This window comes from Xyrauchen texanus, chromosome 26 (genome assembly GCF_025860055.1).
Source record: "Xyrauchen texanus isolate HMW12.3.18 chromosome 26, RBS_HiC_50CHRs, whole genome shotgun sequence".
NCBI lineage: Eukaryota > Metazoa > Chordata > Actinopteri > Cypriniformes > Catostomidae > Xyrauchen > Xyrauchen texanus.
Genome location: NC_068301.1, coordinates 9,245,824 through 9,259,548, shown reverse-complemented (window position 1 = coordinate 9,259,548; position 13,725 = coordinate 9,245,824). Strand labels below are relative to the sequence as shown.

At 36.8% G+C, this 13,725-nt stretch overlaps 1 protein-coding gene across 1 annotated transcript; it reads left to right on the top strand.

The window, feature by feature from the left end:
- Nucleotides 1-268: 268 nt before the first annotated feature.
- Nucleotides 269-12,508, top strand: LOC127620124 (voltage-dependent calcium channel gamma-4 subunit-like). The gene is made up of 5 exons (XM_052093228.1): nucleotides 269-387; nucleotides 7,813-8,040; nucleotides 10,176-10,259; nucleotides 10,391-10,531; nucleotides 10,748-12,508. The coding sequence occupies exons 1-5, from the start codon at nucleotides 357-359 to the stop codon at nucleotides 11,530-11,532; spliced, it is 1,269 nt and encodes a 422-aa protein (XP_051949188.1). The 5' UTR covers nucleotides 269-356; the 3' UTR covers nucleotides 11,533-12,508.
- The last annotated feature ends 1,217 nt before the right edge of the window (nucleotides 12,509-13,725 follow it).

The window sequence follows — 13,725 nt, the reverse complement described above, 5'->3', positions numbered from 1 at the left end:
ATACTGCTTAAATGACAATGATAATGTAACAGCAATGAAACATTATCCAAACTCCTTTTCTCTACCACAAACCTAAAAAATGTCTGTTTCAGTCCTTTTTTCTTTTTGTTTGTTTCTTTGCAGAAGAAGCGTTAGGATTTCTGCCATGAAATCTCTCTAAGAGGAGAAAAGAAGCAAAACCTATAAAATCTACACCCACCCACAGGCAGAAGAGAGAAAGAAAGAGAGAGAGTGAGCAGGGGGGAGCGTGGAAGAGGGGAGGGGGAAAGAAAGAGAGAGGGATAACAGTCGATGGATGCTGCTTGGACGTTCTGGTCGGTACAATTTTCTGTGACAAGGACCAGAGAGCTGCAGGGATGGACGGAAAGGGAAGACACATTCCTCCAGGTAATCAGATCTAATTAATGGCTGCCAGTGTTGTGCAGCGACCACCGAGCCTTGTGCTTGTCATCAGACGTTTATTGAAATTAGTGTATTCCAGTGTGTCAATATGGTTTTCGGCTTTTTCTGTAAATGTTAACATCTCTTACTGTTGTCTGATCAGTAAAACTTTCTTTATTTGGTTTGCTCATAGTTCATATGTTCTTTTGCAATGGTCTATTTCAAATATCCTCTTAAAGGAAAATATCATATGGAAAACCTACCCAAAATCAATACTTGATACACTTTTCAATTAGCAATTTGTTAATTTTTTTATTTTAAGCAGTTAAAGCAGCAATTGTCTCAAAAATGGTGGCCGTATATTGGCCACCATTTAAACATATTCAGTGCTGGGTAGTAACGGACTACATGTAATCTGGATTGTGTAATAAGATTACAAAAATCAAGTACTTGAAATGATATTAAATAAAAATTTTACAAAATTAGATTAAAGTAACTTTTTAGTGGCCTGGGTAGCTCAGCAAGTAAAGACGCAGACTACCACACCTGGAGTCATAAGTTTGTATCTAGGGCGTGCTGAGTGACTCCAGTCAGGCTTCCTAAGCAACCAATTGGCCGGTTGCTATGTTGGGTAGAGTCACGTTGGGTTAACCTCCTCGTGGTCGCTAAAATGTGGTTCTCGATCTCGGTGGGGCGTGGTGAGTTGTGCGTGGATGCGTGGAGTATAACATGAAGCCTCCACACGCGCTAGGTCTCCGTGGTAACGCGCTCAACAAGCCACGTGATAAAATTCATGGATTGACTGTCTCAGACACGAAGGCAACTGAGATTCGTCCTCTGCCACCTGGATTAAGGCGAGTCACTACGCCACCACGAAGATCTAGAGCACATTGGGAATTGGGCATGCCCCCCAAAAAAGTTACTTTTTGATTATATGATTACACATTATTGTGGCAACGGCAGTAAATTGTTTATAATCTTGTGTGACCCCGTGTCCACATGCATGGATGTTGTATTTTGGCTTCACTATACGCAACGCATAATTTCATTTCATTTAAATCGATTGATCTCAGTTTAGGGCACTCTGGACTGTCAGTAAAGGGTTAAATGTGTGATGCACAAAAGTACATAATGTGACAAAACAGCATGGTGACGATCATAGCAGAGTTTGTCTTTGGGAAAAGAACCAACAAACTAAATCTGTTAAGAAAATTAATAAAGTTTTTACATTGAAACCTGATTAAGTCAAAAGATTAGAGTCTCTAGTTTCAAACGATATGCCATTTTTTTAAATTTGGAGCAACGGTGTTTATAGCGAAACACCACGCTGCTAAGCACAATAGGGTTGTGCCGATGGACGATATCATCGTCCATCGTGATGGCTGACCAACATCACGATGTAGAGTCACCATCGTGATGCCACGCCCCCTTTTGCGAGTCTTGCTAGTGTGACTCACTAATCCTAGTCTCTTCTATAGTTAACCTAAAAACTTTGCAGGGATTGCTCTGTAAATTAAATTGAGAATATAACTAATGCATATATGCTATTTTAAATACTGTAGTATATGCCAGAGACGTGACGTGTTAGTCTGTGAAAATACCGTGTCAGGCAGGCTACACAAATATTGATCTTGACATTGTTAGCTTCTTGTCTTTTTCTTACATGTCTTACACTGTACATTTAGATTAAAATATTTTATGTTGTAGGCTACAAGAAAATAGCCTAATTATTAGTAGTTGTAGTGTCTCAGAAAATCTTGCTCATTGTCACATAGGCCTGCTCTTGTATACACTGAAGCGGCAGTTTAAGATAAACCCAGACCAGCGAACGTCAAATAACTTTTGTCTGGTTAATACTTTTAAAGAAAACTTTCCTTGGCCATAAATCTATAATGTCAAATCAAATGAAAGAAACAAGGTGAATATGAATAACACACATTTATTAAAACATAGAAGAACAAGAAAACGGAACAACACTCAGACCGAAACTCGGCATTAACATTTCACTTATAATTAGCAGCACAATTAACTTCAGCACAGGCTACAAAATAAATTATGTTATTGAAATATTGTAAAGTGGTCATATGAACTACACAAATGAACGTTTAAAAAAATAATATGCAAAATCGAATAGCTCCGCAACGGAGGGCGAAAAATGCGTAAAGTCTTCTAATATCTTTCACCATAGACCATGTTTAAATTTCGATGTTTCTGGCCAGAAATACCAACATATTCACTTTATCTGGTTTTAATAAGCTGCGGATTGGAGTAACTACACTACCCGCTGTGCTGAAGACCCGCTCTGATGGAGTAGCCTACTGGTAGCACATATGCACAGATATTTCCGTGCTAATCTTGCCATGAACGGAAATCTTTTGTCGTTCGTTTTCCACCAAGTCAGCCGGTCCTCTTCCCCATCAATGGCCATTTCCTGCAGGTACATGGTCATTTCTGCCTCGACCTTTTGCTCATCAGTTAGCGTGGCTGTGGCTGCTCTCTTCGCAAGAAGGCTGCCCAAAGACGACTTTTTTTTTCTTAGGCGCAATATATTAAAAAGCCCGGATGAGTAGGCTACTAATTAGTTGGGCTAGTAAAATAACGAAATTATAGTTTTTCAGTAGAAAAACAATATCTATGTAAAGAGATATATTAAAATAAAAAGTGCTTAAGTGCACAACTCTTCTTAAGTGGAAGAAATATTTTTCCCCCTTACGTGCAACATATTGGAAAGCGCGGATGAGTCAGTTGGGATAGTAAAATAACGAAATTATAGTTTTTAAGTGGAAAATAGTATGTATGTAAAGAGATATATTAAAATAAAAAGTGCACAACTCTTCTTAAGTGAAAGCTAAAAAAAATGCTTCACGTGTCGTGCAACCTACTGATAAAGCGCCGACGAGTCATTAGTTGGGTTAGTAAAATAACGAAATTATAATTTGTCATATATATATATATATATATATATATATATATATATATATATATAAATCCCCCACCCACCCACGATATCATCGATCCATCACGATGTTTTACTGTCAACATCGTCAACTGCCAATTTAGGGGACATCACCCAACCCTAAAGCACAATGTACTCAATAGTGGACAATAGCGCTAATTCTTCATTAGAAATCCTATATTTTCTGTGTATTTTCGCATTGAGTAAAAAAATTTACTTTCAGAGGCTTTATATGGAGATAGAATGAAAATAAGGTGCATTTTGAACTGTTCTGAGACAAGTGAAGACAGACAGCACACTGGAGGTTAAGTAATTCCCTAATTAGGGAGCAAGGGAGCATCCTATAGCTTTAAGCCAAGTACATGCAATACAATCTTCCTATCAAAAGTTCAGTTTCAGGCTGCAGATGATGTTTGCACCACTCAACATTGTTAGCAGACATGGGACAATGGCAATCAGTACATAGATTCAGAATTTATAATGTATAATTTTATTTTAACATGGTTGGCAGTGATTGGATGATGTTGCCCATTACTTGTATCAGAATAAATTATGCTAATTTCTGATTTGTAAAATGCTTCAGCACTGACTATCACTTGTTTGTTTGACAGTGCAAAGAGAGAACATTAAGATTCTGTTGACAGTAAAAAAAAATACATAACAAAAGTCAAATCAATTGTTTTTTATTTGTGCTTTTCCCAACACACATTGTTCCAAAGCAGCTTTACAGAAAATTAGCTGTAATGTCTGTAATGTCTGAAATACACGAATGACCAACACTCCTGGAAACAAAATAAAAAAAAAATATTTAAAAAAGTATTAAAAAAAAAATCTTTTTATTGCTTGGTATTATTCAGAATTTCACAATTTAGTCCTGGTGTCCACATATGTGAACATAATTATTATTTTATTATTTGTATTGTTTTGCATGTTTATTAAGTTCTACTAGTTGCAAGTCAAAAAAAGGAAATGGAAAATGCACACAGCAGTTATGCTCGGGTCTCGGGAGGATAAATTACTGATCCCCTAATTCTTTTTACTTTTAATTCTAAATCAACCTACCGCTGATATAACTAAGACCAAGCCTTCTCATGATGAATAATTATGTAAGTTTCCAAACACTGCTGATGAACAGTATAGCTGTGTAATACTGTCTAAATTATTTCAAATTAACTTCTTTAATTATTGATTCTGTCAAGACAAAATCTTAGAAGACATTAGTTAAAAATCCTCTTCTCTAAAATAATAATTCACACCAACATTTTCTGCTATCTTTGCCAAAAATATCAAGTAAAACACATACAAATTGTATTAATTTGCATATCTTGATTCATTAAGTAAATTAAGTCTTACATTTTGGAATTTCTTCTTAAAGGAGCAAAATGTAACATTGACATCAAGTGTTTAAAATGGGTACTGCAGTCCAAATTCAAAATATTGGAGAGAGAGTTGTCTCCCTCACCCCCTCCTCCCCAGATTCGAAGCTCACGCTGGACACGCAACAGGAACGAGCAAACTGACAAGGGCAAGCGATGAGCCTTACACTGTAAGTTGATCAGTTAATATATACATTTGCAATATTTAAATTTTTTGATATTTTTATAACTCTCTCAATGTTAGCTAGATGTATTGCTGGCTTCCATGGCTGTAGCGGGCTGTGTTTGCAGCTACTTGTGTCAAATCTGGCAACCTGGGGTGTCTAAATACTGTTGGGAAATGGGCAGTGGGTGGGACCACACAGGCCAAAACACAAACAGAAATTCCGGCCTGGAACGGACATTTCAAAGTAAAATATACTGGCTGTAGCATTGTTTTCAGAGAAGCCAGTATTTCAACTTAGCATGTTTCTTAAATCTCTGATAAAATATTATGATAATTTTATGCTTTAGTACAGTAAATATATTACATAAAGCTCCTTTAAATGTATGTGATTTCAGAGGTAAGCTAAATGTAATCCAAAAACAATCAGATAAGATTACCTAAAAAAAAAAGATATTGCATTACTGATTGCAATTAAAATACAAATTTAAAATTTTATATAATTTGTAATCAGTACCGGATTTCAATTTTGAAGTAATCTACCCAGCACTGATCATATTTGTATTATCGTTACTGTAACCATTCTTTTGGTTTCTCCAGCAATTGTATTTATTTATCATAAAATATTGATTGCTTAAATATGTACTTTTATGTTATATTGTCTGGGATCTATTTGAAACTCACTGAAGTGACTGATTTTGGTTCAGCTGTCTTTTTGCATTAGACTTGCAGTAAATTGACATATTTATTTTTATTAATTACAAACAAATCTAGTCTTCTAAGAGAAAGTAATGTACCATAGCCCAAAATATCTTTGTCCAGATCTACATGCTCGAATTACTCTATATAAAAGCTCTATCCATGCAAAGAAATGCTTGATAACAGCTGTCTCGAACTGTTCATAATAACTACTTGGCTACAATTTTTTCAATGGGACTAAGAACAGCACTGTTGTTTGGTGTAAAACATATAACAGCTTTGACATCTGCATCTAATGTGACCCTTTGACCTCTGCATCTAATGTGTTGTGCCTGTAGTCAATTTTTTCATTCAATTTTATATAAACAAAAGATGACACATAGAGGTACTGTACCTGACTCTTATGATGTCTTGGTTGTTTCCCAATAAAATAATCTTACTCTTAAAGATTTGCATTTAGTACAATCTTGTAGTTCACAAACTCTCAGTTACAAAGTCTACCCTAAGATCAGATCTTAGTAACCTATATTTGGGCACGTTGATGACTTTTGTACTTAATGCATCACAGCTCAAAATGTCTTCGGAATATGCAATGTGCAATTGATCTTTCAACATTTGATAAACCTAACACTCACTATCTCACCTTCCTGTAACTTTGGGCTCCCATTACAATATTTATTTTTGCCTTTTTTATTTTTCATAGTTACACTCTTCAACTTTGTCATCCTTTGCTCATACTGTAGAGCCTTTTTTCCATCCATTTCATGTTCAACAACACCCTGTTAGCCCCATTTAGTCCCCCTCAGTCTGTCCGCTGCCCATTCTAATCTGATTGGCTGACTTTGTACAACTTCTTGGAGCAAGGGTAGACACATCTTTTTATCAGTCTGATAAAGTTCTGGGCTGGTAAAGTTACCGGGTTGATACAATGAGTGCTTCTGAGGATGAAATTGCAATTGATCAGAGTCTAATTACATTCCCTGCTATTATTGGCATTTTCATTACGAACATTTGTAGAGATTGAGATGGAGATTAAGGCATTTACATCTTACACCACACAATCTTACACAGACTATGCTTAAACCAACAATGTGTGAGGTCAGGTAAATGCCTTAAACAGCTTTCCATTATAGGGTCATGATCGTAAATGGTTTAAAGCTTTAAAATAGGACTTTTGCCTATTAACCTGATTTTCCATTGCAATCATGGTCAATCGATTAAAAATTGTAATCAAATTAATTACATGATGTGCTAATTAATTAATAAAAATAATCCTCACATATTAATATTTACCTTGACAGGCCCCCAAATAAAGGTAATTTACAATATAATAATTATTAGTATAATATAAATATTATAATTCAGACAATTAAAATACATTATATCATATAATTTATTGTTGGAACAGACAATATAGGCAATATTTAGACAATACAAAAAGTGTCTTTAAAAGTCAAAATATTGTGTTCATTTCATTGAACATTAACCAATTAATGGCCTACTTCCTTCTGCTCTATTTTTAATTGTTAGTCTATGTTCTCATACATCAGATGGATGCTTTTTGAGTAAGTCACTTTGGTTGTGTCGCCTCTCACTAGTTTTCTGTGCCTCTAGTCCTAAGAGTGGTGTTTAAATGATGATGTGCCAAGTTAAGCGTAGTTTAATCTTTGAAAAACACGTATAGAGATTCATTTTCTTAACTCTTTATTTTTCATATGCTGTAATGAATTGCATTAAATGAACGCATTAAGTCGAAAGCACTAATGTTAACATCTTTATTGGCTTCTGAAATGTGTGCAAATGTTGTTTGCATGACAGTTTACATTTTGACGCCAAAAGCAGAGAATAATCAGATGATTTCAAATCTCATGTAATCACGGTTTGTTTGCGTTCAGATATTTTGAATAAACAGATTTTTGGTAGTCAGGGTATTGGTGTGCATGTAAATGCAACCACTGTTGCAAATTCTTTGTAAATAATTTTTTTCACACCAGCATGTTATTGTGGTGTACTTTATTTTAGATAATGCCTGTTCTTAATTGCATAAAGTCAAAATAAATAGTGGTTACTTGATTTAGTCAGATGGTCTCTTCATGTCTAAGCAAGTGGTTCTTGGTGAGAATAAGCTGCAAAATGGACCAGACCATTTGCTGTTTTGTCTGGCTATGCGAGACTAGCCTGTTTATCCTTTGCTGAGATTTTACCCTACATCTGTGTTTGTCTGTTCATGTGTTCAGCCATGGTGTGGTGTGAGCGGGGAATTCAGGTGCTTCTCACCACTGTGGGAGCTTTCGCAGCCTTCGCCTTGATGACCGTGGCCATTGGCACGGACTACTGGCTGTACGCTCGGGCCTTTATCTGCAACAGCACTGCCAACTCCTCTCAGGATGACTCCCACAACAAGGACAAGAAGGATCCTGGAGCCCTCACCCACTCTGGCCTCTGGAGGATTTGCTGCCTGGAAGGTAAGTGAATGGCTGTGCTTAAGTGTGGGGGTGGAAGAATGGGCCTTGTATGTTTGTGAAGGGGGAAATGGTGCATTAAGGAGGTCCCCACCTGTGCAGGTTCATGAAAGTTATATTCTAGAAGGAAATATTGTACAATTTTGGCTTTTTATTTCCATTATACTGTACATAAAAGGCCTAATTTATTTTTGTATAAAAAAAAATGTGCAGCTCCATATTGATCAGTGCATATTTTGACTGAACATGGCAGGAACCGGTCCTTAAAAGTTGCAACTAACAAGTCAAAACATGGAGTCTTGTTCTGTTTTTTACACTAAGTTTAATATTTAAATGTATGAATGAAATGTAATTTAATTAAATAGTACTAAATCAGTCCTTTTATGGCATTGCATTTTACAGAAATTATTATGTAGATGATTTACCTAAATGTTTTTGTCAGAAAGCTATAGATAAAGGAAAAGTTCAACCAAAAATGAATTGAATGATTGAATGAATAAGTTTATCTACTCATCCTAATGTTGTTTGAACCACTTTTTTTCTTCTTCAGTGGAACACAAAAGAGTTTTAATAATATACATTATTATTTTCAGGGAATAACAATATATATTAGTAATTATATACATTTTGTTCCGTTTCTTTCACAAAGCTATCACATGGCTTCAGAAGTCTATAGTACACTACTTGGAGTTATATGGACTACTTTTGGAATTTGAGAGCCATTTGTCATGTCTAATTTTGTTGTATGGAAAAGAGCAGCTTGTGTATTTTCTTTGAACTTCTGCACAAATTATATCATTAGAGAGATATGACAGATTTTCAAATTGGAAGAGCTATCCCTTCAAAATGTTTTTTTTTTTTTTTTTTGCATTACTTAAGAAGATGACCACAATAAGCTTAGGCAGGTTTTGCAAGAGTGCAAATATTTGACAGTCCTTTCTACAGGCATGGAGACATATCTCATGTGCTGCAACAAAAACAGTAAGCTTTGACATGCTGGTGATATATGCTACAAAGGGGCAAAAGTCAAAACCATAACAAGCCGATTTCATTGGCTAGTTTTAGGGTTACATTAAAGCTATCAAAAACATTGTGGGAAGAACAGCCTCCATATCTTTTTAGCCATTGAGCTCTGCAATGTTTTTCTAACCTAGCAGTATTCAACAGAGCACATCTCTTGCTCATGCCAAGTCTCAAGAGACATGTTTTAAACAAATATGGGCTGTATTTTTCTATTTGCATTAGAAACCTAGAGGAGTTCATGTCAATGGCTGTGATTATGTGAATGAGTCATCGCAGGTCAAAGGTGCCATGCAGTGCTTTCGATGCATTTGCTGCATAATCAAACCACACAAAAACAAAGTCAGTTTGACTTGTAATATTGCTCACTTTGGTCCTCTGCTTTAAATATCACAAATGGATAGCCTTTTTAAGGGAAATGTATGCCTTCATCATTCTCATCCTTGAAACTGAGTTCTGCAATAGTAAAATATCGCAAACATTCTCAAAGTGAATGCTTAAAATACAATTCTCTTCAATTCATAATAAGAAACAAGAAAGAACCGCTTAAAACCTGGAATTCCAATCATGATACAACATTTCTTGCACACAGATGTGATAAATATGCTCAAGGGATCACGTTTGCCATCCTCTAGCATTAAATTAAGTTTGCGAGCACTAGAAGACACTGGTCATAGGCAATGGACTAACATGTTATCTAAAATGGATAGTTTATATCACACAAGAGATAAATTCATCACACCTTTAACTTAGCAGAATTACTCAAAATCTTTTAAATATACTCCTCTAAATGCATATATCCAACGACTGGTCCAATAGCTAGGTAGACCAGCACCAGACCAGCTCAAAACAGCATGGAAGTTCATGAAGGTCTAAGATGTTTTTTTTAGCAGGTTAAGCTTCACATATCCATACTGAAATGTGTATATACTGTATATACTCTATACTGTGTGTATATACAGTATATATAAGAGAGAGGACATGAAATGAGGGGAAAAAGGATGGGGAAATATTGTTGAATAATTTGGGTACTTTGGATAGTTTGTTCGGAAACTAGAAATTATTGTAACACTTTTGAAGTATCTCTCAATCTATTTCTCAAACATTCTCTCTCATAGGATTAAAGAGAGGAGTGTGTTCCCAGATTAATCATTTTCCCGAAGATGCCGATTATGACCAGGATGCAGCAGAGTATCTTTTACGTGAGTCACTGGTCTTTTTGTGCATGTTTCTACATTGTAAAAGATAATGTTTTCATTCTAAATAAAGGGAAATAGTTAATTTAAACATAATATGTTTTGTACCAGTTTATGCCTCTCTTTTCTTCTCCTAGGTGTAGTCAGGGCCTCTAGCATATTTCCTATCCTCAGTGCCATATTGTTGCTGCTAGGTGGAGTGTGTGTGGCATCTAGTCGGTTTTATAAGACAAAAAGACACATAATCTTGGGAGCAGGCATTTTGTTTGTAGTTGCAGGTATGGAACTACATTTTCTTGTTATGCCATTTATGGTTTACACCTTGTTTATGTTAGCCATATTAATCAATCATTTGTCCTCAGTATCACATTTAAATGTGCAGAATTTATAATAATGTTCAATACATAACTAGCCATGGGCCATCAAGCCATCCTTATTGTTGAGCCCTGCAGTATAAAAAACCTAATCTAACTTGCTTTTCTTGCATTGATCAGGGCTGAGCAACATCATTGGCGTCATTGTATACATCTCGGCAGCACTGAGTGACATCTCTCCCAAAAAGGATGAAGACAAGAAGTGGCATTACTCCTACGGCTGGTCCTTCTACTTTGGCGGCTTGTCATTCATCCTTGCAGAGGTGGTGGGTGTGCTGGCCGTCAACATTTACATTGAACGCAACAAAGAACTGCGCTGTCGCTCACGCACAGACCTCTTCCGCAGTACCACCTCTGCTGTGTTACGTTTGCCGGGATACCGCTTCCGTCGACGCTCCTCCCGCTCCAGTTCGCGCTCAACGGCCGAACCGACACGCTCACGTGAGCAGTCCCCCACCTCAGCCATCGCTCCAAAGAACTTTGGCCCACCTCTGGCTGCCGGCCCACCACCATTTTCAGTAGCCACGCTTCCCAATCCTCATACACCCTCCGGAGGAGGGATGGGCGATATATCAATGTACACACTGGGTAGGGAAGGTAAGCCACCGATGTATGGCACAGTCGACCGTGCAACACTCTACCAGCTGCATAATTACTTTCCGACAAAGGAAGGTGGGGGCGCTCTTATGACAGGTACTCTACCTTCTCTGTCTAAGTCTAACCTGGCTGCATCGGCCAACGCCACCCTCAATACCTCTTCTTCCTCTGGCCCCCAGCAGGCACCACTGTCAGCCGGATCCTCCGCAACCATGGAGAGGGATCGAGGGCTGGGTACCTTGGATCGATTAGGCAAAGGAGACAGTTCAAACACTAACACACTCAACAGGAGAACCACACCTGTGTGATGAGGGGTTCAAAGGGGGAGGGCGGAGAGTGAAGGAGAAGACGAGGGATTACACAAAGGGGGTGGGGTGTAGAATAAAAGGGAGAGATAAGAGCACGAAAGGGCTGCAAAATAAGCCAGGTCCGCTCACAATACTGAGAAAGGAACAAGAAGGCAATACATCCTCGTTTTTCTCTCTATTTCCTTTTTTGAACATGACTAGAGTAACAGAATTCCATCCGCACTTCTTATTGATTCATGTTGAAATACTCTGTGTGTGATGGTGATCTTTTGGTTCTTCGACCTCTTTCAATTCTAGTGCTTTATCATCAGGTTATGCCTGTAACTCATTTAGCATTCCAATATTGTTGTTGTTTTTATTATAGTAGTTGTTACTGCTGGGTTAACTTATAAATTTTTACTGAGGTATTTTTTCTTCTTCATTTGTTTGCACAATTATCAATTTTACTTATTTTCATTCAACTCAAACTGATATATTTTTCTTGCACATGTTGACACTATAATTCATGATGTCATTCAGTGTCAAGCATGTGTTAATTTGAGAGAATGTGACTATTAAATCTTTTTAGTTTTTACAAAGATGAATAATATTTAGATCTGTGGAACTTTTTCACTGTAATTGTAAGTGTACAAGTAGTTAAGTCTTCATATAAATAGATTTCATTTGGTTTATCATATTAAGAGTCTAAATATTGTTACTATGGGATAGCAATGATAATGAACTGCTTTAGAGACTGATTCAGGACTGCAAGTAAATGAGAAAAAGAGAGGGATAGAATATAGAAATGAAAGGCATTCATTCCAGGGGAGCAATACCTATACCTTAAAACCTCACCAGAAAAGACAAAAAAATCGATTAAATGTATAGTATATTATGAATATATACAGTATATATATGTATATATGTGTGTGAGTGTGTGTGTGTGTGTGTATGTGTGAGTGTGTGTGCGCGAAAAAAACGTTTTTGCTAAAATAAAATATGGTATATTCTATGAATGTGTAAAACTGAGATATATGTGCAAACTGTTAGCAGTTTTGATTGCTGCATATTATTATTCATGTTTATTTGTAACTTTGAATGCATGGTTCATATCTAATATATGATATATTCATAATGGTCTGCCCTTTGGCTTTTTGTACATTGCATACATGTGGTCATAAAGATGGATTTGGAATGGCACAGGGGGGTCAACAGGACTAGAGTGGGATTTGGTATGCATAGACCTACACATATTTTTTCACAACACATAATATGTTTTCCTATCTCCTATAAAGACATAAATTCTCCAGTTCATATCTATGGGAAGCACAGAAGGTGTCTTCAAGGGAACAGAGTTCACACCGATAGAGTGCCTACATGATCACCTGGTGAGATCAGCTAAACATTAGAGAGAAAAGCTCACATCAACCACAACTGATTCCGATGTTCCCTTTTCACATTTCTGGGTTTTGTATATGGAAGTAAACTAAAGCAGTGTGAACTTCACCACGGATGTGTAGAGGTAAATGGGAGGCAATAGAAAATAGTATTTTTAGCATCAAGGCTACACTGGTATATTTTGGCCAAAACAAGGTATCTAAAATGGCAGCATTATGTTGCTGCCTACCTTGTAGATAGGGCTGGAAATGGGTGCTTTTTATTACATAGTCAAAGTGATTTATACAGTATATGACGAATAGTACAACACTGTATGATTCTTTTCTTTGTATTGTTGGTTTGTGTAAACATGCGCTAGACGGACATCTTCTGCTGTTGCGTTGCATCTGTTACACAGAACAGCAGATCAAGAGTAATAGAGGGGTTCTGAGTGTGTCCAACGCTTGACACTTGACCAGGTCAAATTCATTCAACCACACATTCAAGGTGAACTATCACATTGTAGAGCTTTTGGTATTTGAATCACTTTGGTCCCCCCATTTCCAGCATTGCTTGTAGAGTATGCTTTGTGTTGGGAGTGTGCAAATTATGCTTTTAAAATCCAGTCTAGGTAGGCAGCTCATAGGTTTTGGAACAGCTTATATTGACTGCAGCCTGGCTGCAGATTTATGAGTAAAGCGCTACCTGATTTGTTTGTCTTTGGTTTAGTGGTAGGTTGGGGTTATAATTTCTCCAATTTATCAGGTTGCACTTTCCTGATGAATATTACTGAATCGTCCAATTAGGTATCACTTTCCTTGTGAATATAAAGAACTT

Coding starts and splice junctions, on each gene's coding strand:
- LOC127620124 (XM_052093228.1), top strand. CDS start 357: ATGGACGGAAAGGGAAGACACATTCCTCCAG. Junction 388..7,812: donor GGGAAGACACATTCCTCCAG/GTAATCAGATCT, acceptor TCATGTGTTCAG/CCATGGTGTGGTGTGAGCGG. Junction 8,041..10,175: donor GAGGATTTGCTGCCTGGAAG/GTAAGTGAATGG, acceptor TCTCTCTCATAG/GATTAAAGAGAGGAGTGTGT.